The 24,979-nt window shown below is 40.7% G+C and overlaps 1 protein-coding gene across 1 annotated transcript; it reads left to right on the top strand.

The window, feature by feature from the left end:
* Positions 1-1,546: 1,546 nt before the first annotated feature.
* Positions 1,547-24,626, top strand: HSD17B3 (hydroxysteroid 17-beta dehydrogenase 3; the record flags this gene model as incomplete). The annotated part of the gene is made up of 11 exons (XM_084278933.1): positions 1,547-1,700; positions 3,797-3,843; positions 10,468-10,543; positions 16,577-16,684; positions 17,410-17,477; positions 18,638-18,673; positions 20,588-20,622; positions 21,686-21,767; positions 23,331-23,396; positions 23,696-23,845; positions 24,516-24,626. 11 exons carry the CDS (start codon positions 1,547-1,549, stop codon positions 24,624-24,626), a joined length of 933 nt encoding a protein of 310 aa, XP_084135059.1.
* Between the last annotated feature and the right edge of the window lie 353 nt (positions 24,627-24,979).

Below are 24,979 nucleotides of genomic sequence, written 5' to 3'. Positions count from 1 at the left end.
GGCTTTGTTTCTTATGCATTAAAAGGAGGAATCCAGCATCACTGTTGTCTATGAAGAACACAGTGCAGCTTGTTCAGATTTAAAGTATTCCTTGAATAGTGAGTGATTCTTTGGGGAATTTGTGATTGTACATAAATTTCTTTTTTAAATGAAATATTCAGGTTTGTTTTGTTCTGTTTTTTTTTTTTTTTTTTTTTTTTTTAATCTGACTGGGTTTAGTTATGGAGAAAACAGAGGTGTTGCAGTGTAGAGAACAGTAATTATACCGAACTTTTAAGAGAGCATATTTGTGGGTTGTTAAGCTGAGATAATGCTTTTTGCATCATTTTGCAGGAGTCAATGTGACATTCCTTTTGATTCAGACATCATTTCCCTCTAATGTGTCTGCATGTTGTGGTTTTCTGGCTGAAGGTGTTAGCAATGTGACGCTGAACCTGTATTGCTGCTCTTCAGCTGGAGATTTCTGCATGTCAGGTTCTGGTTAAACTTTAAAGATTGTTTGTGTTAAATGTGGAAGAATATCATTAAAATATACAGGGACATTTCATTTTACTTTATCCTAAGTGCATGTTTAAGCATCAGTGATCTGCTTGTTTAAAGAATGGGTAACATTTCAGATTGCCACTAAGAAGAGTAAAGCTTGTTCCTGTGCCTTCCCTGGGAAATCACATACATTAACTTGTTTCTTTTTCTTTTTCTTCTTCTTTTTTTTTTTTTTTTAATCACTTGAAGTTGAATTTCATTGATTTAATCTTTATCTTTCGGTGGCATACTGCTCCTGTAATCTTTTTTTCCCCCTTAAGGTTTTGATGTATGTCCTCAGCTTTAATACTAGTTCAAACACACTTTCTTCAGAAAAGCTGGGAGTCCTATTCCTGTGTTGTCAGATTACTGCACTTGTTCATGCCATAATTACACCATTTGTAAACCAGGCATTATTATATTAACCTCTTTTCAAAAAGCTCTTGAAAAGTTATATTTTTTTCTCAGTATAAAAAAAATAATTTGATGCCTTTAATAACCTCTCATTATCTTGTTTTCAAATTTGTAGATAGATCTGTTTTCTGGCCTACACGCAAGTTTGCTGTGAACTTGCCCTGGAGGTGTCTGAACCTAGAGTTTAATTCTTCAGCGCTGCATTAAGTAGTGCTGATGAGTGTTGGCTCCAAGGTTTGCAGCCTTCTTATCCAGGGTTTTGTTTTAGACCCATCTTTATCTTCTGTGAGTGCTAAGCAATAACAATATTTTCTTTCTTCCTTTTCTTTTTGTTCTTGGGTAGTTTCCAGAAAAGGAGTGAAGCATTGTCTCCGAAACACCAGAAATCACCGTTTCTGTGGAATAATCTCAGTAGTTTACAAATCTGGGTATAATGTGGAGGGGTAGCTCTAATCTACACCCTGGACATTCACTGGAAAAAGAAAATCACATGATTTGATTCGGCTTCTCACTTCTGTGCAAGTGGCCAGAGATTAAGCAGGGTGCTGTGGAGAAGTATTTCCCAGCGAGAGAGCGACTGACTGATACCAGCTTACTGCCTCCGCTCGCCATGGAAGAAATCCAGCACCAGCTACTCACTCTTATGGGGGGTCTGATCTTTTTCTGTACTCTGGTAAAATTCTTCAGATTTATGAAATACGTTTTCCTGCGTTTCTGGAGGGCTTTGCCTGAGAATTTCTTTCCATCGCTGGGAGAATGGGCAGGTAAAGGAAACTTCAGCACCTTTTTCTTTCTGTAACTGAGTGATGGATTGTTACATTGCTAATCAGGGGAGGTTTGCTTTGCATTTCCTTGCCCTGTCACTTCAGAACAAAACACAGTTTCTACTAGGTGCGGTTTGCTTAAGGTCTTTTTGTTTTCTCCTAGTAGCTTTGGTTTCATGACTCTCAAGGTTATGCTTACTTGGGGAGAATAGAAAAAATAGTCGAGCTGGTAACAGCTCACACACCTGGTGTGTAGATGTGAATTCTCTCCCCATTCCTACTTCTGATGCTTTATTCTCTGCTGCAAATGCTTTAGTTTTAATAGCATTGCATATATCCTCAGTTTCCTGATATATGAAGGAACTAGTTTATGTCTAGCATATGGTCTCCACTCTTCAAAGCAACTTTTCTTTGTTCCTGGTGACTTTGCCTCAGTTTGTTTTTTCTGAATGGGTGACCTGTCCTTAACGGTATCATTAACGAGCCAAATCCACTCTAGCCTAAAAACTTCAAAGGCTGCAACTAGGCAGTACATTTTAAAGATATTAAACATTCTCATAAAATAACAGAGATGTTTAAACACCTTCTTGTTCCTGCTGATCATTGATACTCTTCTTAAACTCTCTAGATTATCTATCAGTACCAAGGAAGAATGAACAGGTACAATAGAGTCTAAGTTTCTGGGCCACAGATGGTGGGATCTTGTTAAGGAGTCACACAGACATTACTCTTGTGTCCTTTTCCTGCATTAAGAGACTTGATGTGTCTGGATTGAGTACATATTTAATAGATCCAGCTCACAGTGGATTAATAAGAAATAAAATCCTCCTCTTTGCAGAAGACCTGCCTGAATACCAGCTGCTTCTGAAGCAACATGTAGGTCTCATTCTGATTTAAGTAAGAGAGGCAAGGACCTCTCTCTTCTGTGAGCAAGGTGAGGAGCAACACATGGATCTTTCTGTGTAAAAATTCTTGTTTCCATTGAAGGCTGAGAGACTTGTTCCCTTCAGTGGACCTTTCATGCTCTGTCCTTCCATAAACATAAAGTCTTCTGGAACTGGTAAAATTTGTAAGGCTCAGGTGACCTGTGGTATCACATGACACATGAGAATCTGGGAACCATGAGAAGTTAAAGCTGGGAGGTGGACGCTTGTTTTCCAGCAGACCCTTGCTTTTCATCTACAGGTCTGCTAGACAGCTGAAGATCCACTGCTGCCTCACTGAGGGGTCTCTTCTCTGGAAGCAAGGGAGTAATTGCTCTTCTGTTGGCAACAAACCTAACCAATCAAAATAACCTTGCTTCTACAGTATCTCTTGTGATTTAGAAGTCCTTAATCCACATTTTTTAGATATTGGCTAATTTTCAGTTTTGATCTGAAAACTTACCAGATTTACTTTGGAATTGCTTTAATGCTTTCCTACTTTACTTACTTGTTCTTAATTTCTAAGGTGATAAGGATTTACATTCTACAGTTTGTCTTTAGTATTTCTTTGCATAACATTTAAAGTTCAGGGTGGTTTATAAATGCTGGAGATCATTTACTTTCCCAGCAACATTGAACATAAAGACAAAGCAAATAGGACAGCTCTGAAGGAAAAACATTTTTAAGAGGCTAAATTTGCTGTGATGTTTCCTTGCAGACTGATTTCTTGTGTGAGAAAGTGTAATATCAGCTTCAGTCACCAGTTAGTCCTTACCAACTACCGTTCTGCCACCAGCATGTAAGTGAAAGACTTGTAAAGCAGAACTTTAAAAAATGCATATATGGAAGAATATATGCTGCCTCCCAGCCAATGGACTTGTTGCTGACCATCTCTGCATCCAAAATGAGACTAATAATTAACCTACTGCTTCAGATGGGTTACAGTGGGGAGGGATTTGCTTTGAAGGCAAAATATGCTAAACAAAGCAGCAGAAAGATTAAATAGTCAGAAGGAAATGAATTTTTAAGAAGATCAATTCTGTGCTTCAGTAGAAGCATTTGGGCTGCAATGTTCAGGAAACATGGATGATGAAGACACTAAATAATTCAAGAAAGAGCAAGCTAAAGCAGAGCTACAAATGTGATCCTGATTGTTCTTTTTACTTTCTCCAGTGGTCACAGGAGCAGGAGATGGCCTTGGAAGAGCGTATTCCTTTGAGGTAAGATATATTACATTCCTTTACCTTTATTTTAACAAAATGGCAGTTGCTACCCCTTCCTCAGTCTCTGCGAATTAGTAAATTTATTCTGGGGTTCAAAGCCACTGGGACAAACAGGGTGCTAAATCCTTCTCCTCTGTGTGTGCAGAGTAACATTAATCAAGTTCTGAGAGAGAAGTGGTGCTGCGTGTCAGAGGAAAGCCATTCACGCTTCAGTGGTCTCAGCAAACCGAGGAAATAAAATGGAAACACTGACTAAAACAAAAGACTTCATATTGTCTGTCCGGGTTAGGAAGCTGCCTACATTGTCTTTTTTACCCAGTTTCACAGATAATCTGCTTTTTGACTCTTGGTGTGGTCCAACATTAACTCACATCATGTTATTTTCTAGCCTGTACGCTTGCAGACATGTTGTTTGAGAACTATCTTTAAAAACAAATACAGGAGAAATCTGCATGAATGAATACAAAGTACAAGCTATGGAAATTTTAAGGAAGCCTAATGTTTGAATTAACAGTTGGCAGCTCCAGGAGGAGGAGAAGGGGGGGAGGCTCTGTGCTGAACCTGCAGCTGCTGCTGTGTGGAGTGACTGCAGCAGTGCCTCTAATCAGCACAGAAGCGGGGGTGGCCTTGTTACCGCCTTACATCAGCCTTCCTGTTAGTGATAGTGACTGAATGGTAGATTTTCTCTTTGATGTTTCCATTCAAAACTGGCGTCCTGCCTATAAGCTAAGCAGCAACAAAACATGAGAGTTGTCTCCCTCAGAGCTGCGGTGACCAGATGAAAACTGGCAGCCTGTAGTGTACAAGAGTTTAGCCATGGTGCCTTCCACTCATAAAACACAGCTCACAGGAGAAGAAAAAGAGTTTGCCTTTGAATTCATTTGCAGGATTTTTGCTGATGACACCAAGCTGAGCAGTGAGGTTAGTGTGCCAGTCAGAGGGACTTTGACAGGCTGGAGAAGTGGGCCCAGGTGAACCTCATGAGGTTCAACAAAGCCAAGTACAGGGACCTGCACCTGGGTCAGGAAAACCCCCATTATCCATACAGGTTAGGGGATGATGTGCTTGAAAGCAGTGATGAATGTGGATGAGAAGCTGGATATGAGCCACCAATGTGCATCTGCAGCCCAGAAGGCCAACTGCATCAAGAGAAGTGTGGCCAGCAGGTCCAGAGAGGTGATTCTGCCCCTCTGCTCTGCTTTGGTGGGACCTCACCTGAAGTACTGTGTCCAGTGCTGGAGTACCCTGAAAGGTACCTATGAGAAAGCTGGGAAGAACTGTTCATGAGGGCATGTAGCACTAGGATGAGGGATAGTGGTTTTAAACTACAAAAGGGGAGATTTACGTTGGGTATTAGGAACATATTCTTCAATATGAAGGTGGTAGATCACTGGAACAGGTTGCTCAGAGAGGTTGTGGAGGCCCCATCCCTGGAGACATTCAAGGTCAGGCTTAAAGGGGCTCTGAGCAACCTGATCTAGTGGGATGTCCCTTCTTACTGCAGGGGGGTTGGACTAGATGACCTTTAAAGGTCCCTTTCAACATAACACATTCTATGACTCTATGATTTTTAAGCCAGCAATTTTAAGAGTATGTGGGTTTTAAACATCTTGGGAATGGCAAAACAATAACTACTTTGGGAAGTGCAGTGAATGTAGAAAGCTCAAAGACAAATGCTGGCTATTAAAGTTTAATATATATTGATAAAAGACACAATCTCTCCTGTGACAAAGAAGGGAAGGTGTTGCCTTTCGTCCATTCATTGAGTTGCTGTTTTATGGAGCAAATGGAGAGTATCTGATGAATGCTGAGGTCAGGGATGAATGGGATGGGATAAAGACAAGGAGAAGAAACACCAGAATTCTTAAATGCGTCTTCCACACTGTGCCTCTGGGTGTAGCCATGTGCACACGCATCCTGCCGAACTATGTATGTGAGCACTTGGTGATATTTTACCCATGTGAAGGCTGCAGGCACCTGTGAGTCTCTAGGTCAGAGCCTATGTCATTGTTGTGCTTCCTTTGTGCTACGTGGGCTATGCAAGAGTAAATCCCATTTATCAGGCCATGCAAATGGCTGCATTACACCATGAGAAAAGAAAAAAAGCCACAACTACTGTGTTTTGGTTTTTTTGGAACTGGCTAGATTCTGTGGAACATTTGTTCATTATTTTTGGCTTTTGTGGGATGACTGAGAGCCATCTTTACCCATGCTGAGACTTACCTTCCTCCCCAGGTGGTCCCTTTGATGGAAACTGTGCTCAGCTACTGCTCTGTGGGGCAGATCCCAAGCCCACACCACATGAGCTCATAGCTTGGCACATCATCTTGCTGGCTGAGGTCAAAGCACACAGTTGTGTGTGGCTTGTGGATGAATAAATCTGACCCTGCTGTTTTAATGTCTGTGTACCTTTGGAGTTTTTGGCTCAGCACTACTGTCTTGCTGGTCAGGGTACAAAATTCTTTGATGTTCGTCTGGTATAGGGCCCTCTGGGGTCAGGGGCTGATGTGAAAGCAAGTCCTGTTTGATGTCCACAGTGTCTATTCTTCTAGAGTTCAAGCTTTGACACCAGGTGATGAATCCCTTTCTGACATCCTGAGCACAGATATGGGCTCATAAAGAATCACAAACTAAGAAAGTGCTTCACACTTCTTAGTAATATGTGGTATAGGATACTAGGGAGAACAGTGCTTGTGTTTTTGGAAGGTGAAAGTGCTGAGGCTTTCACTGTTCGGTGTTTTATGTGGAAATCCCAGTAGGTGGTTCCTTGGGTAAAACCCAGCAGACTGAGGTTCAAGGAAAGATTATGACATTTACTGGTTCAGTACCCTAATTTCCAAGGTTTACAGCTAAATACAGGTCTCTATATAAAGTGTCTTAAGCTCAAGAGTTGACTGGAGCTGTGTGAAGAGCCAGGCAGCTGTGAGGTCTCAGAATATTACTTTGTTGATGCCAGTACACAGATTTGTCAGAGCAAATCATTGTCCTTTCCATTTTCTGAGCTTGTCTTGAGAGGCAAATAGACACACAACTTGAGCTTACCCTCTTCTGCATGGAAGTCCAGCATCCAGGTTTCCATGAAGTCTGTATTTTTAGCACATCAGTGATTTTGAACAACTGGCCTGCAAAGACCCTGACCTCATAACTGACTGCTGTGATGCCCGAGCTCTGGGGTTTTGGCTCTATTTTTCTGTACTTAGTTCAAAAGCCATGTTTCAGTTAAATGTGATCCATTGGTTCTTGAGTTTTGGGTTTTGGACCCACCAGGAACAAAATTAAGTCCACCGTCAGTGTGCTGCTAGGCTGTCACATCTCTACCTGTCTGTTAATGCCTTCCAGGTACTGGTGCACTTACTCTGTTTTTGTGATATGGTAACTACAGATGGACTTCAGCATCTGTTGCTGGCTTAGCACCCAAATTGCCTTGCTCTGATCCTTATACTTTAGCCACTGCACATTTATCTTCTGCTGTCAGGGTACTACCAGGGTGTTGGTGGCTCACATGGTCACCTTTTTTGTTATTGTTAAGTGTTCATAACTATCTCAGAGGTCAGGCCAGTGCTTGTGTCTGAATCAATGTTTTAGCAGACCATTTTGAGACAGGCACTGTATTCATTTATTAATATAACAGTTTCTCAAATCTTAAACCTTTGTTTCATTTCCTGAAACTGTGCATAGTATTACCAGCAATATAATACAAGCTAAATATGATCTGCCTCGGTTGCATATGTAGTCTAATTTCTTCACTTGGTCTTGGATTTATTCCTGGAAATACTGCTGTCCTACTTGCGTTGCACAGGGGCAGAGCCAGCAGAAGGTCTGCAGAAACCCCTCTGCCCTGTGGTCTCAGTCCTGGTCTGCTGGATCAAAAAGGGCTGAAAGGTCTGAATCACAAGACACCTTACAGACCTGAACCCCAGGCTAGGAAACAAAGAAAGACTGAGGCATTGAGCTCATAGCAACACAATATTGGAGAAGAATCTCTTCTGTAACAGGTAGAAATTTACAGTAGGCATCAACAGAGTCCATAAAGTATCATTAGGCATTTTAAATTATTATATGTAATGACCTGTGTTGATTATAAACAATTTGTCAGAGCAACTGACACGCACAGTTTGAGCCTAACAGCAGTGTCTGGTTCGTCATGGAGCTTTACTGTTCAAAAATTCACCTCAGCTGTAAATACTTGCTGGAACATGCAGAGTGACTTCCTACTAATTTAATGTTGGTTTAAACTTTTAAACACTGCATTTGTGAGATTCTGCGGTGCAGGTCCTGCTTGATCGTGCTTCATTAGAAGCCCCGTTTTTTAAACGTGAAGTTGTCACACTTCTTGGTGGCCGGGGTCGGTACTAACGACCTTAATATTTTAGCAGTCCGAGAGGTTGGGGAACGTTTCAGTCCTGTGCCACTGGGAGTCAGGATTTCCTAAGACAAGCAGCTTCATACTAAACTGCGGGCAGACAGCCCTGACTTTGAACTGCGAGGGGAAATACCATCCACGAGCGTCAAAGCCTTTGTACTTCAGGAAAACGCTTCGCGCCAAAGATGTCTGTGCTTTAGCTAAAAGTTGCCTTTATCTGAAACGCCGTTGTGTTAAAACTGATTTATCCTTTGCTGTGGAAGGCTGGGAAATTATTTCCTAAGCACAGTTGCTTAAGGGTGCATTTGAACAGTGTCCTACAGAACCTTTTTCTGAAAGGGATGTAGGTTTTCTGTGTGGGTGAGGAGGCAAAAGGAGTAGTCAGGTGTGTAGCCTCCCCTGCCTTGAGAAATAGCTGCTACACTCTTTTTCTTCTGGTTATTCTGGTATACAGCAGCAAGGGAGAGTCCTCTCATCTGACAGCTGTAAATTTTATAAGATCATCACATGCATGTGCTTTTGGCTGAAATGCAATGCAATTGCAACAATGGGAATAATTTTTTTTTTTAGGTGGGATTTTTCTACCAAAAGACACAGAGAGACATAGCTGAGATGATAATGAGAAGCCCAGTGAAGCAGAACTTTGGGTTTGCTCTGTGTGTGACAAGGCTGATGTTCAGGCTTGGGGCTGAAGGCACAAAACTTAAAATAAACCCCATATGAACTCCCCGAAATGGCAGAAAGGAGCAAGTGACACCACGGAAACGGTATCTCCCACTGGAAATGGCTTGTGTCGAGCTCATTGTGGGCAAAGGGAAATCTGCCAGTATGGAGGCAATTAGAGCTCTCTTCCTGAGAACTCTAAAACAGAGCTTTCGAAACTCCAGAGTGTCTAAGTCTGTGCAGGTCTCTTTGGAGCACCCGTCAATTATGTGAGAGTGTCCCCGAAAGCAGAACTGTGAGCGTGGTCTTTGTGCTGAAAGTGCAAGTGTTTGCCACTGATATGTTTAATAGACAGTCTGCCCTTCCTGGTCTCCATGTAGCGAATTCTTCAACAAAGGTCCTTATTCCCTAACATTCTCGGCATTGTTTCCGAAGAGCCCAACAGGACAAACTGTTTCCCTCAAATCGGTTTAAGGAGAAAGCATTGTAGGGAGCCAGCTTTGGAAATGAAAGGGTCTTCAGTGTGTGGGCTTCGCTAGTTAGTTTCTTCTCCTAAGCAAACCTGCTACTTTTGGATGACATTGGCTTTATCTTTTGTGCTGATTAATTTAGCTCTCTTTCTCCTTGCTCTCATGGGCATTTTTCTAGTTTCAGCTTTATCTTTCTCTTTATGCGCACAACCCCGCTCAGCTTCTGCTTGTTAAATGCCTCAGTTTCACAGGCTGGGGCCATGCTTCTTTCTCAAGCTTTGCCTAAAGCTCCTTAACTGATGGGAGTGGAAGACCTTGGGAATAGAGGAGAAAACTGTTCTCTATTTGTTCTGCATTTGGTCTGCATGTGGTAATACCAAACCGACTATAAACGGACTTGCTGGGATAAACCGTGTTCGCAGCTATAAACTTCAACTATTGCCGACATCTTTGTGGAAGTGCATTTGTATGACTGCATTTTGAATTTTTTCCTTGGTTTCTTTCTTCTTCTTCTTCTTTTTTTTTTTTTTTCAGTTCTCATCTAATGAAAAAAACAGTTACAATTTTTCCATCTGACCCGCATCAGATTTTATTTCTACTAATAAAGAAAAAAAGACTAGAGTCCAAATCCCTTCAAACCCTTGAGCCTTCAATTCAATATGCTTAATCTACTTCCTCAGGATAAAAAAAAAATCGTGAGAGTGGAAGGCGATGCTGTAAAATGACTAGGAAGTCGTCAACATATTTGCCCTCCCAAATCCAAGTCAAAATAAAAATGTGTTTCTGGGAAACGTCACATTGCTTTCATTTTCTGCAGGCTTTCATTCATTTGAAATTGGCTCAGATTATTTTTTTTTCGTTGTTCGTATTATTGCGATTTGAGTCTTGTCCAGAATACTTTTCTTGTAAGGGCCTAAGATTATACAGCGAAGGAGATGTTTAGAAGCCAGAATATTGTTTTGCCTGGTTTTAATATCTGTTGTTTTCCCATTAGGCAGGTGACAGGTGAATTAAAGCAATTAAAAAAAATTAAATCCATAACTATTTTTATCACAAAACTGGAAAAAGATGTAAATATTCTTGTCACCTTACTGTTTTCTAACAACTTGTTTTCCTCTTTTGTAGCTGGCAAAACGTGGGTTGAATATAGTTATGATAAGCAGAACTCTTGAAAAACTGCAGAAAGTAGCCTTTGAAGTTGGTAAGTGTTTGTCTTGAATTTATCTTCCAGTTTAGCAGGTTGGTTCTACAGGGATCCTGGAGGACTATTTCCTTGGCACAGTATCTAGTACAGTAGGGCCCAAGATATTGCTACAGATATAGCCCCAGGTATCATTCTAATACTAAAATAATTTCTGGTATTTCTGTGCTGCTTAAATCCTCCTGGTCATGGATCACTTTAAAAATACCTGCTATAAATCAAACAGTGCAAGAAGTTGGCTAAAAATGTGGATGTAGGCTCTTTACTGGCTTCAGCTGCCCTTAAAGGCTGTAAAGGCAGGCAAAGGAGATGTAATACTGGAGTTGTTGGAGGAGACTGTGAAAGTGCTATACTTGGGATATAAAAGCTGCCTTTAGGCTAGTTCTTGTGACACAGAAGAAGATTAAAAACAAAACCAGTGTGCATTTTTTAAGGTTTTCAATTTATATTTGGCTTTTGATAAATCAGTTAAATACAGTGTTTCTAGAATTAATGATCCATTTCTTTTCTTCAAAGGAAATCATCAATTTACTGCAGGGAATGGCTTATTTAAATACATTGACAGTTGGGATGTCTTCAGGAGCCAAACAAGTTTATGTCCTCTGTTAACTTTAAAGCTTGCTGTAGTCAGTGTTATTCTTCCCTCTGTCTCTCCTTCTGTTCATGGCTTCTATCCAGCAGATTCCTTGACTCTCCGGTTCCCGTGTTGAGCATGTGCCTCTCAAAGAGCACACCTCTGTCAGAAACACTTCCTGCGAAGCAGGCTTGGCAGCTGGCACCAACAGTGTCAGGCCTAGGATCCAGATCTGCAGAGAGAGCAGTGCATCCCTCAGGGCTATGTGGCAGACTTGGAGTGGTTGAGAAAGCCTATAATTTCTGAACCTGCACCCACTGAAATAAAGGATTGGACTCTGAAATGTTCTGTCCAATTCCTCTCCTCCCTTCCCCCCTGCTTCCCTGCCCAAGGATATACTTGCTTTCCCTTGGGAAGCAAAGGGTATTGGAGGGGGAAAGTACCAATTCCCTGAATAGTCTCTACAAGCAGCCCTGAGACTAATGTGACTACGGCCTCTTACATAAACAGCCATAAAAAACTAACTTCTGTGGGAATTAGGCCACCTCTGGTGTCATTGTTGCATTTCTTTGCAGCTAAATGTTAAAGAATTAAAATAGAAAGCTGGGGGAGGCTAAGGAACTTCTATAGTTTCTTTACATTGTAAATTATAGTCGGAAGGAGAGAATGAAAGTAGTAATATTCCCAAGACTAACATATCTAAGTAAAATAAAAAAGTGGTGGAGCCCAGAAAGATAACATACTGTAAATTCCTTTGCACTATGATTTATTATCAGGCCACCCACAGTCTCCCTTCCTGACTGAGGCTGTACTGTGCCGAGTTGTGCAGCAACATGTAAAGGAGGACTTGCCCTGTCCTGAAAGGCCCAGCTGAGAGAGCCTGCAAATGGCTCCTGTGGCCGCGGCAAGTGCGGCGCGTGACTTTGCGCACGCGAGGAAGCTTCCCTGACTGCAGCATCGCTGTCCCTGCAACCCAGGGTGTGGGCAGGTGGATGGCCTGAGCCCAGGAGCTCAGTCAACACCCACCAGGTTTCCGCACCATGTTCAGTTGTGGGTATGAAAGAGGTTTCCCAAAGCTTGCAGAAATTGTTGGGAAATGCCGGTGACATCTTCCCACTGCTTGCAGTGGGTTTTGGCTGAAGCCCAAAATGACTCCTATGTTACTGTGTCAGGTTGGAAATGAGTACATAACAACAAGGAGATGGCACAAACAAAAGGGAGGAGAGGAAAATGCAGCAAGGAAAAGCACAGGGTATGTGATCTAGAGGCCACTAAAATCAGCAGCGAGCTCTGTGTGTGGGCTTAACCTTAAAGCTTTGGAAATGTTCCGCTGACTCCAGTTTGCACTCAGGCTTTACTGTAATTGAGCTAAGCAATCACTGGGAAGGAAGGGAAGTTAAACTTACTGTGATATTATGTGAGTAAATAAACAACAGAAACTAAAAATTAAGCAGAAACTTAGCCAGAATGGTTTTACCCTGATTTCTAATTTTTCTAATTCTCATCGACTTTTTCTTTCTTTGCTGCTTAAACAAGAAGTGGCTTGCTCCAAGCAGTTATCCCTGTGGTTACCCTGAACTAATATGCAAGAGGATTAAGGCACAGAGACACAGAGACAGAAAAAGCTTATTGTAGGCTGTGTAAATTTGTTGTAGGACTGGACGCATTACTCGCGTTTCCTTTTTCTTAACAGATACAACATATATCTTTTTCCAAACATTTGGACAACTTAATTAGCAAAGAAACTTGCCTCCCTTTTCAACCTGACAATATTATCTGCCTAATCAGATGGTCACATTTGGTTTTGATATTGAATAGTGTAAATGAAAGTAAGACATCCCAATTATTCACAAGCGTGGCCTTTGGGGGGTTTAGTTGTTCTGGTTTGGGTGTGGGTTTTTTAGTTGCTTTTTTTTAATAGAAAGAAACAAATCTGTATTTAAGAAAATATAAGGTGTGTGATCCTCAGAAAACAGTAGAAAATGCAGCTACACTAGTTTAGAACAGCTGAGCATGCTGTTTGTGAATTTGGGTTTGATGAAATCCTGCCTGTTAGTAAAGAATAAAGCAGTGACCATAAAAATCACCCCACATAATTGTCAGGAACCAGATGTGTCTTGCTCCCGCTGGAAGCTGTAAAGGTGCTTTCTCATTTAGCTGTCCTCCCTGCTGCAGGCTTAGTTTCCAGTCCTGTCTACTACCCCTTGTCCTTCCAGAGCTAGCTCTGAGACCTAGACAAGTAACAAGCTTGTACCACTGACTTGCACAGACCAGCTCGCTTGGCACACCCGTCCTTCCTTCATCCTTGAAGGCTGTTAAAAATGCCTGTTGTGTCTTGCTGATCACTTGAGGTAAAGCATTATTGCTGGGGCCTTTTTTTTCCCCTAAATAGGCAGTACTACGTAACAGAGCTCTTCAGGGGCTTGGCTGAGGTACTGGGTAGCAATTCCCATGGGATTTTTGTTCACTGGGTTTGTGTTCTCTGGTGTTTTATATCATCTCCTGCAGTTCTGATTTTGCACCTATTCCTTTTGTTTCTTCTCTGTTTTCATGTGATTTTTTGAATCTGGGCTATCTTCTGTTTCTGAGGAGAAGATATATTTCTCCAAAGGACTTTTGAAATGTAGCCAGAAATGTTGCCTTATAATCTAGCAGAAATTTTTATATTTCTCCTTAGCCTAAAATGTTTTTTAAACCTATTTCGGTTGCTAAATTAACTTTTTATTTGGCTCTCCTCTTTGTAAATTTCCATTGAATATAAATGTCATCTTAGCCTGAGTGCTGTTCCCTTCAAATTTTGCTGTAGTACTTCCTAAGGGTTTCCTCTTTGTAGAAAGATCAGTTCTCGTGTCACTCAGGCATTCATTTTGCTACCTCAGGTTTTCAGAAGATCTTCACAACTCTCTAAACAGAAAAGGACAGTGTTTGGCAGATTGCATGTCCTAGCCAACTTCATGCTTCATCGTGATCTGTTGTCCTCCCAGTAAAATTCAAAAGGCAACACATGATCCTGTCTGACAAGTGGGCTTCCCAAGGGATCTGAGGTCAGAAGGAGTTAGATGTATCCTGCTTAATGATGCATTTCCTATAATACGTCAGATTAAAGAACCCAGCTCAAGTTTTTATATTTTCCCTAAATTATTTTTCTCTTCATTAAAAAAAAAGAAAAAGCAAAAAAAAAAAAAAGACAGAAAAAGACAATAACCTGTCCTGATATTTGTAAACCTAGGCTTTTTGCTTCTGGCATACTTAAGACTTTTTTAGAGTTGGAGTGGCTTGTGTCTTCAAAGACTGTCATAAATCTTTGTCACACAGAGGGAGCAACATAAAAAACACTGGAAATTATTTTTTGGCTCTCTCTTTTGCTGAATTGTTATCATTTTCTGAAGAGATATCCCTGGATAATTCATTTATCAGCATGATAGTTTTATTGTTTTTTAATATATTGTTTTATTCTTAAATGAGACAGAGGAAAGCCATCTGGTGTACTAGTTTGTTGGCTGGCGGTGCCGGTTGCAACAGTACAGTTCTGTACAGACAAGGGGATGCAGAGAAAGTCCAACTGGTTTGTTTGATCCTCATTTTTATGTTGCTCTAGTTTTGGCTGCCCTTCTCATTGCCCGCAAGAAAGATGGCCACAAGATCAGTACGCTTTTTAAGACCATCTCGTTTTGTTTATAGAGCTCTTCAATCAGAAGGTCACTGTAGGTGTCTGCTCCAGCTGTTGCTCTGTTCTTTCCTTTTGCTGCATTTACACTTGCAATGTCCTTTCCTTTATAGCTGTACCATTCCCCCAGCCAGGGAGCACCAGGGGGTCATTTGCCACTAGACTTGCTTTTATAGGTTGAAGGTTGAAAGGGTGTTTCGTCCCTTTCACACATGCCACTGCAGCCTGGAAAAAGGGCAAGAAAAAGGGCACTCCTTCCTCCTTTCTTCTGTCACAGAGACAGATGTCCTCTAAAATTACACACAAGATGCAGCCTGCATTTCAGGTCTGGAGTCAGCGTGTCTGCGGTTCCTCAGACCACTTGTGTTACTTGGGCAGCGTAAAGTGGTCGAGGCTCCTTTCAGTGCAGTGGGGAGGCAAGGAGGGAATAACTGAGAGGGAACAACTGAGAGGGAACAACAACATCCTCCCAACCTCACATGTGGGCCCTGTTCTGCTGCAGACAGGCCTACTGGACCCAAAGCAAGCTTTCTGCTAGCTTTGCTGTCCCACAGGAACTGGTGCAAGGCCTCTTCCTAAATTGCAAATGTAGACATGGGATAAGGCAAGATTTCTGGGTTGAATGTAGCGAGTCTGATTCCTGGTCAAAGCAGAGCTTAAAAAGCAAAGCTCAGGCTCCAAGCACGCAGAGGAGGTTTCCCAAACAGGGCCGAAAAGCAGACTTTCTGCCATCCATGTGCACCTGAATTCCTGCCACTTGCAGCGAGCCTGCAATCCGATCATCTACTGACATTTCCAAGCTTCACTTGTCACATTTTCAGCAAACTTCATCTGGATTTCAGGTTGCCCATAAAACTTGAAAGCGGGTTTAGTAGCAAGAATTTACAATGTGAACATCTAGTTAGAAGAAACCTTACTGGGCCCCTTTAAAGGAGAACCTTGCCTTTAAAATGAGTAAATAAGAGCTTCTACCTCTTTTCCTCATGAAACTTCATTGAAAATATGAGCAGCAATAAATCAACTGCTGAGAAAAATGGTAATGTACAGCTGGACTCCACTCCTGCATAGCAGTGACACTGGAAAAATCATACATATTTCCTTTTCCTTTCTGTGTAAATTAACCTTGTAAAATTTAAGCTATACCCTCCCTTCAATGCCTTTTAGTCCTGCAAAATCCTGGGGAAAGTTCAGTCTAGGGGAGTGCAAATGTCAAAATAAGAGAGGAATTGTCTGAAAAATAATGCAGAAAATACTGTATTACATCCACCCCTGTTTTCCCCTCCTACGTGAAAGGACAAGCTCTGCTTGTTGAAATGTTAATATGCATGAAAACACTTAAAAACAGTTCTGCTTATGCAGAGGATCTGGCACCCACATTCAGTTGTCTAATATAGGCTGACAGTGTTCATTTATAAATATTATGATAACCAGGGGAAGAAGTCCTATACTGTTTATTTCTGGGGTATTTTTCTTACTGAAGGACCAAATGGTGTTTAGATTTTCTGAGGGAACTTCCACTGATTTCAGGGCATAAATTTATCCTGTATTTGCCAGGTCATTTCCTTGAAAACAACTTGGTATAGTGAGAGAGTTTTGCTTGCGTTTTGACCTTTCTTAAAGCAAGTAACTTGAAGAAATTGCTTAGCATACAGCAGACATTACTAAATGAGACATTGGATTGTTTCTCTCATTACTTAATTACAGGTCTCCCTCACTCCAAGTAGATGCAAAGTGTGTGTGGGTTCTATTCTTTGCTTTTTTTCTTCTTTTTTTCTTTTTCTCTTAATTACAGAGCAGACTACTGGTCGAAAGGTGAAGGTTATACAGGCTGATTTCACCAAAAATTCAGTATACGAGAACATTGAAAATAGTCTGAAAGGCTTGGATATTGGTGTTCTGGGTGAGTCACTAAGGTCTGTTAATTAAAGAGTACTTAATGACTGCAGTGTATTAAACAGATAAATGTATAAATGATGTGTTACAAGAACTTGTTAGCTTAGCCAACACTTCAAACCCAGTGTACAGCTGCCTAATGCATTAGTTATCAGGAAGAGGTTTTAAAAGTGAATTAAGATTCTCTTAAAGCTTCCTGTTTCTCTGTACAGTGGCTTCTTTGCTGCAAAACCTCTTCTGCTGCTCTATAAGGATCTTGCAGCTGACTTCTTCTTGCAGGGTGACTTCTTCTCTGGCCTCAGGAAATATGTTTTTGCTCTTGGTTCTTTGACAGCCGTGTGCAATTCTTATATTCATTCTGAAGTGAGCCTGTGGCTAACATTAATTGGTATGATCCGCACAGCAACAATGAAAACATGTTTTTTGTGGAACTTTTGTTTCTTTTCTTTTGTAAAAAAAAAAAAATCCTTTTAATAGCGAAACAAATGAAACAACAACAGAACACAAACAAACAAACAGGCCCCCAAACTGTAGCAACAGACTCTTTTTTGGTTCCCTGAAGTCAGTACTGATCAGTACCGATGGCTTCAGTGAGAACAGGATGCTGAACAGCTTTACTCTTTAACTATAGCTCAAAAGCTTCTGAGTCTTGAGAAGAAGCCATTTGTTTAACTAGCTGAACTATGCATTTTGTCTAGATTTGGTTCTTATCTTTATGTTTCCTTTCATTAGTTAACAATGTTGGAATGCTTCATAATCCTCTTCCGTGCCGTTTCCTTAATGGACCAGACATAGATGAGGTAGGATTACTCTGTGGGTTTCTGCTTCCAATATAACAATGAGGAACTGTAATTCCACTTAACAAGGGACAGATTCTGTCCCTGCTACAATCAGCACGTATTTAACTGTTCAATTGAGTGGGAAAAGAACCGGCCTTGAAGGAGCATTTTTTTTTAATTTGTTTTTAATGCTAAGAAGAGTTTGCAAGAGAAAAAGAATGGTGGATTTCAGTTAGATTGCAGCAAGCCCTCAGCAGCAGAGGGGCAAGCACAGCTGGCCTGGTTGTGGCTGACATCAGCAGCCCCTCTGGCCATAGTCACAGCTGAAGTGCTGGGCTCTTGTTAGGGTTTTAAAACTAACTTTCTTTGGAACACAATTGCCTAAGTAAGTGGGAAAATAAACAAACAATTAAACAATAAATAAATAGGTAAATGAATTAATGTTTAAACAATAGCTTCCTTTGGGGCGAGGTGGGAGACTTTAATTTACACATGTAGAATAGTCTGACAGGATAAAGGATGTGATCAAGTTTTTAATTGCCTTATTGTTATTAACCTTTATAGTATTAGCCATGAAAAAGATAAAACAAAGACTCAGAGTTTCTAAGCATATTTGTTGCTAGCACCTGTCTGAGGACTCATTCAGTCTATCAATCATCATCCACCACAAACCAGAGATCCCCAAGCAGGCTGCTTCCCGCCGAGCTGCAGCCCTACTCTGCCACCTCCACTGCTGCTACGACTTGGGCTTGTGGGTCTTGGGAGGATATCTCTACATGGCAGTGCTTTTGCTGTGCAGTCTTAACTCCATGACTGAGAGCCACTCTGTCATTTGTTGTCTGTTTGCATCCAGCTTGGTTTGCTGGTGCCATCACTGCCTGGACAGAAGCTTTCCGCGTCTCGCCACGTAAAAGACATGGCTGGGCAAAACAGAGGGCACAGAGTCAAAGGGCTGCAAAGCAGATTTGAACACCATGTTTAAAGTAAAAATCAATCAGGTCTCACCTGCTTTTGAGTCTCCCACATTGCAGGCACAGTCAGGAACAATTGGAGGGGAGCAAAGCTGCTCTAAAAGCAACTGCGGGCTGGAAATCTTTTCAGTTGTATTGCTAGCTCTGTTACCTAGACAGCCTACAAACTCTCAGAAGTATAAATTTACTGGGTTTTTTTGCTTCCTTCAGAACCTCATCAACTGCAACATTATGTCTGTTACAAAGGTATGTGACACACTTGCATCTATGTTAAATCTGTAACTGGGCCATTGGGAAAAAATGTAGAATCAAAATCTTTAGGACAAGAAGATCTGCAGTTTGAGTTTTTGTTCTGTATGTGCATTTTTGGACCAATTCTGTGAAAAAAGTATTTTTGTGTTGATGCAGGACAGAAACTTAAGGAGTTGACTCCCAGTTCTGTATCATTACCTCTTGGTGATAATTTTGGCTGGCTACTTCTCTAACAAGAACAGTTAGCATTTCATGCTTTCCACCTCTGATTAAGGTGTGTATTACTCTGCAGTTTGCAAGCAGCATGCTAACATTAGCTAAAGCAGAACAAGATGTTTGTAGTTCATCTCAAACTTAGCTAATATCTTTCTAAATAAGACATGAAAATTATCAACAGATACTCATCTTTCTTTGGCTAGAAAACTTTAAATCCCAAATTTGTACTGCTGCTCAATGACTTCAAATAACAAATCATACAATATCAGTCAATTAAAACAAACTCTTCTGTGAAGTACCTTGCTGAACATTCTCCTCCTAGGTTTTACTCTATACATCTAAAGAAGAGAAATATCTGTCATATCTGAATGCTACATATAAATGTCTCACAGAAAAAACAAACCCCAAGCCCCCAGGCAAACACTTTGTACTCTCTTAGTCTGGATAAAAAAGGCTTCTCCCTTTACCATTTATTACCTTACACATACCTCAGAATCATCTTCTGCTTCAAAAGGGCCTGGAGATTCCTTCTCCCCACAGCTGCAACCTCGTCCTTTTCAGTCTTTCATGAACATCCACCTTTCTCCAAAAAATGACGAAGAAATCATGCTCCATCAGGGTTAGATCCAAATAATCCTTAAATCTGCCTGGGGCTTCTTCCCCGCCACCGCCCCCACTGTCCCCGATTGCTGCTAGGATCCTGCTCACCAGTTCTTGCAGTGGGATGCCTGAGCTCCAAGTATTCCTGACTCCCGCAGATGTCAGTGGGCTTTTCAGCACTGCAAGAGCAGGACCTTTCCCCACGTTTTCCACTTTACTTGGAAATTCCCCTCCACCCGAGCTGATGTGACCCACCTGCGTTGTCATCCTTTCTGAAAACCAAAGCTTCTGAACCCCATCCTGCTCCTACTGTCTGGTTGTACTCAATGACACTAGTGAAAATAAAGGAAGGAGGGAGGGGGGATTGACAGGGACTGAATTGAGCCACATCATTATTTTGCACTGCCTTTCACTACCACCCTTTACAGTTTGAATCACTCTACTATCCTGAGAAGATTTATACATTATGGGTGTGTTTCCAAAGGATCAGTAGTACGAGTATAACTTCCCCAGGGACTTAGGCTTACTAATAATAATACTCTTCAAATACAACATAGAGAATGAGATTTCTTACCTAAAAAATTATTTAATTGCACTTGAAAAGCCACAAGTTTGATTAATTCTACTGTAAAAACAAGAAAAGGTGATTAAATAATTAGTATCAGAAATTATCCCAAAGCATTCTCACTAGCAGGAAAAAAGTTTTCTTGATTTTCTGCTATTTCTGATTCAGGTAGAGCTAGAAGCAATAATCCAAACCCACTATAAAGTTTACTTTCTCTTTACAGTTATAATTCGGCATCGAAGAACAATGACATCCAGATACTGTTAAAAAGCTTTGGATATACACAAGACTTTCACTACTCAGAAGACTAACCTTTGGAATTTTTTAACAATCCAGATGACTTACAGGCCATTAGCATTTCAAAATGTTCTCCAAAACTTTGAATGTGCCACCTTTAGACGTTTGAACTGTATATATATGGCTGGGGTTTGAGCGAGTGCAAATCTTGTGAATAAAATAAGATCAGCTGAAAAATGCAATGAGGAAGTGGGAGAATGGAAATAATTTTTAACGTGTTTGTCTTACAGATGACGAAAATAATTTTGAGACAAATGGAGTCAAGGTAAAACTATTTTTTCTAGAACTTTCAGTAAGTATTAGCTGCCACATCCGGTTTATTCAGTGGTAGCTATGCTTTGGCATGACTAACTTCTGCACTTTACAATATGTCAGTCAGTAAGGTTTTCTTCCATTGCTGTTAGTGCTGTGTGGATGGATAACAGGAACTCCTACTCTGCCACAAATTATCAGCCAACTGTAGAACAAGACAGAAAATATAAAATATAGGTCTGTGTCCAGCAAAAACATGCAGGTGTTGGAGAAATAAAATGGCTTTTGGTAGGTACAATTAGGCAAGAAAGAGCATTTAAATATATTGTCATATTCTTCTAAGAGTACTAGCTGTACTACTAGGAATAACAGTGCTCAAGCTCCAGGAATACCTGTACCACATCAGAGAGAGATTCATCCAGCTACGCAATTAAGGTTCCCTTCTCTCCTTCTAATAGAATGCGCATTTTGGACATGGGGTTACTTAAATAAGAAGTTAAGGTCTCCAGATGAACCCCATCTGAAAACATTGTTAACTGCTGCATTTTAGAGGACAGTGCGTGCCTTTTACTTTGGCAACAACAACAAAATAAAGCTCTTGCTGTTTAATTGTTTTGATTTGTTGGGGTTTTTTTCCTGGTTGCTGAATGAATTGTTTTTAGTGATTTGTACTGGAAGTTGTGAATAGGGAAGCTAAAACAACAGATGCTTGAAGCAGGAAAAAGAATGTGCTGGCTAATGAGCAAAGGGAACCTACCAATTACTTAGGAACATAAAATCTTTCCTCTGATGGCAGATTTTGCTCTGTTAGATGTACAATAGCGTGTACAATGTTCCCATGGTTCTGATTTCACCAGGCATTTAAACTTCACTTATGACACTATTCCTAGCTGCTTTAGACTTAATTGCACCTAACTAAACCATAAAAATCGGGTCTTTTGTAAGCGTATTCTGCAGCATAATAGGAGAGCTATGCCTTCTGAGGGGAAAAAAAAAAGTTGTTTTCAACTTGTGAAGGCTTTTACTATAATACTGTCAAATGTAAACTGAATGTAACTGTTTAAATTAAATTTCAGACAGAAAGGTCTTATTCTGAATCTGTCTTCTGGTCTGGGTACCTTTCCTTGTCCATTATACACGATGTACTCAGCTTCCAAGGTAAGTCATTCGCATTGCTTTATAAGGAAATCCCCAGCAAGTGTTTACCAAAGCGTTTGTATCAGCAATATAGGGGCCAGGCTTTCCGGACATAAATCAGTGTTGATCCACTGAAATAATGAAGCGATAGCCAAGAGGGATCGGTGAGCTGAAAGTATGTCTGATCATCGGAACATTTTTGCCTTTGATTTGACAGTGATCATAATCTGTTATGTACTTCTGGGGAGTGATGATTCTTACCAGGCTGGCTTAGCTAGGTTACTCAAAACTGCAGATTTTGCTTATGGAACCAAGACTAAAATTCATCATAAGTGGATAGAGAGGTGCCTGACTTCATAGATTTCACTCTGAAATTTTGTTCTGAATTAAATTCCAGAGCTCATAAAAATGAAGAGTGAATGAATTTTATTGAAACTCCCGAAGCAACTTGCTCAGCTCAGATCTGCTCCAAATTAAAAAATTCTAACCGTATTGGCTTGAACACAGCTAAAGTCCAGTTCAGTAAGAAAAAGCTAGTTATCCTTGGTCAGAAATTCTAGTTTCCCACTTCCTTTTTCTCTTTTTGACAAAAGTTTCTCGTGACTCAAAACCTGAAATGCATTCAAACTAGACTATTTTAATGCCTTAAAAATTTTCATCAGGCATTATTTCAAAGTGATACGGTAGATTGGTTGTACTCTTTTGATTTTTTTTTTTTTTTAAATTCTTGGCTATTCTTTACCTTTGGTTCTTGTTAAATGGACTTTTTTTTTTTAATGCTCTAGAGGGAAACTATTTTACTCATCAGCATATCAATGTTTCATGTCAAATCATGATACTATTGGTGTTTAAATTGTAAGACCTGACAAATTATGGCTTTGAAACACTCACTTTTGTCCTTACTAGGACCTTTATATTTCAAATTACAGGGGAGTGACCCAATGCTGTCAAGTTTCTGCATATTTCTCAAATAGCTAACTCCTAAACTCAGTCTTAAATTCATTTTTTACACAGCGAAGTTAGTATATGTGTACTCTTCGTGGCATGGAGAAAAACTGAGAGAGATAAACCCTAAAGGCTGAAGCTACATCCCCCAAATTCTCAAATGCAGAACTTTGAAAATCATATTCGTAGGCTCCGCCGAAAGGGGTACACTGAAGACATGAGTTGTGTTTCACTGCCTTTCTTGTTGCTAGAGAAACAGCAACATAAACCTTGAACTGGGAGAGCAGGTGGCAGCCAGAGATGGGAGCCAGTTGAAACAACAGCTAGGAGAGATGAGACTCGGGCATTTACACCTCTGCGCTTCCATAAAGGGGACAAAGCTTTCAGCCCCTTCTGCAGCCGTACAATGCCAGGCCCCATCTTTTCTGGTGTGTGCAAACAGTCAGTGTTGCTGTTGCTCATGTGCACCAGCAGAAAACTTGTCTTGAGAGGTTTGTTTCTGTGTTTTTCCACAGAAGTGGACTGTGCCTGGGGTTGTAGGATGTTTGGCCGTTTTGTTAAGGATCTGTTCACACGTATTTGTGACTCTATGTCAAAGCACTTTGTTTCCTATGCTAACGTTATTCTATTTTATTCTAGGCTTTTATAACTACTTTCTCCAAAGCACTACAAGCAGAATATAAGGCAAAGGGAATTATCATACAGGTGATGCTATGTCTTGCCGTGTTTGCCTTCTGTTTAACAAGCTCTTCAAGGCTGTCTGAGATGCCTAAGTGCATAGACTGTAGCTGCCCTTGGTGGAGTGCCGGGTGACCCTGTCAAAGCTTCGCTGTACACAGCTATAGGCTTTTTTCCTTTTTTGACCATAGTACTACTACTTACTCCACATCATGCCTTAATCCATTGCAAATAAAATTTTTCAGATGTTGAAGGACTCTGCAGAGATAAGATTAGCCTTAAGTAAATGTTAGATGACATTACACTGTTGTGATTTCTTATTTCAGGTCCTTACTCCTTATGGTGTTTCTACTCCCATGACAAAGTTCCAGAAACCCAACATGATTATGAAGACGGCAGAAGATTTTGTTAGTGAATCACTGGATTATGTCACCTTTGGAGATGAGATTTTTGGATGTTTAGCCCACGAAATGCTGGTAATTGGATTTGATAATGTGTAAATGGGTCACAACGGCTGAGCCAAGTGTCTCTGGGCTCGGCAGATTCTTTTGACTGGTTTCGGGAACCTTAATATAGGACATCAAGTGAGAAATAGTGAATAGGTTATTAAGGCTAACACAGGACCAGTAAATGATGAAAGGATGGAGACACTAATAAAGCACAGTGTGGCTTTCTCCACTTTTGTGTCTCGAACTGAACTCAGTTTGATATCTGGTTAGTCTTTATCTTTTCTCCAGCTTCCTGTTTCTAGACCCTATTAGGAGTATTTCTGAGACGCCTACTCCGTTACATAAATTGGTCAGCAGATTCAGAAGTTGTTAGTGGGGAAGGGAAATAAAACCAGACTGTGCTATCACATAAACAATCCTAATTTCCTTAGGATACCAAGCTAACAAAATAGAATAAATATTTATGCATAGCAGCTGTTAATGATGCATATTTAATGATAGAATAGGGACAAGAAGAAATTTGTTGAGAAGTGAGAGGAATGAACATTTCCCCCTAAGAGGACACCCTCAGAAAGTACAAAGTAAAAGGTTTTGCATTTACTGTTCCCTACGACCTTTCTGAGCACTCAGTCAATTCCTTTCAAGAGGGTCCTGTAACCCTTTGTCTTTACACTGTTTTTGCTTCCTTGTTCTGAAGGCATGTGTCCTGCAGTTCGTCCCCTTGTGGGTATTCCACAGTGACAGAGTGCAAGAAGCAGTCCTTGGGGAATTTACTGGTTATCTGAAGAAGAGGTGGAGGAACCCCTGACGGAGTAATTCATGTTTTGGAAGATGTACAGTGGGAAACCCCAGCAGGATGCATTATGCTACGTCTCTCTGTGTGTGAATGTGGAAAGAGTCAAATCGGACTGAGCCACAGCTTCAACCAAATCACCTATGGAGTGATAAGTGCTTTGATCTACTAAGCAAATTTCTTCCTGTCCCTTTCCAAACACCACAAAATTTGCTAGAGCTGTTCCAGTGACTTCTGTAGGACTTCAGTAGGTTTTAAAGAAATTTATGTTGCTATTTTAACATAAGCTTGGATGCCACAAATACATACGCTTCTTTAATGTTCATGAATAAAACAATAGCTTGTTTTATTTCCAAACTTGTTCACAG

Source organism: Gallinula chloropus (genome assembly GCF_964237585.1).
Source record: "Gallinula chloropus genome assembly, chromosome: Z".
Taxonomy (NCBI): Eukaryota; Metazoa; Chordata; class Aves; order Gruiformes; family Rallidae; genus Gallinula; species Gallinula chloropus.
Note: the sequence above shows the minus strand (reverse complement) of the source record. Positions and strands in the feature narration are given on the sequence as shown.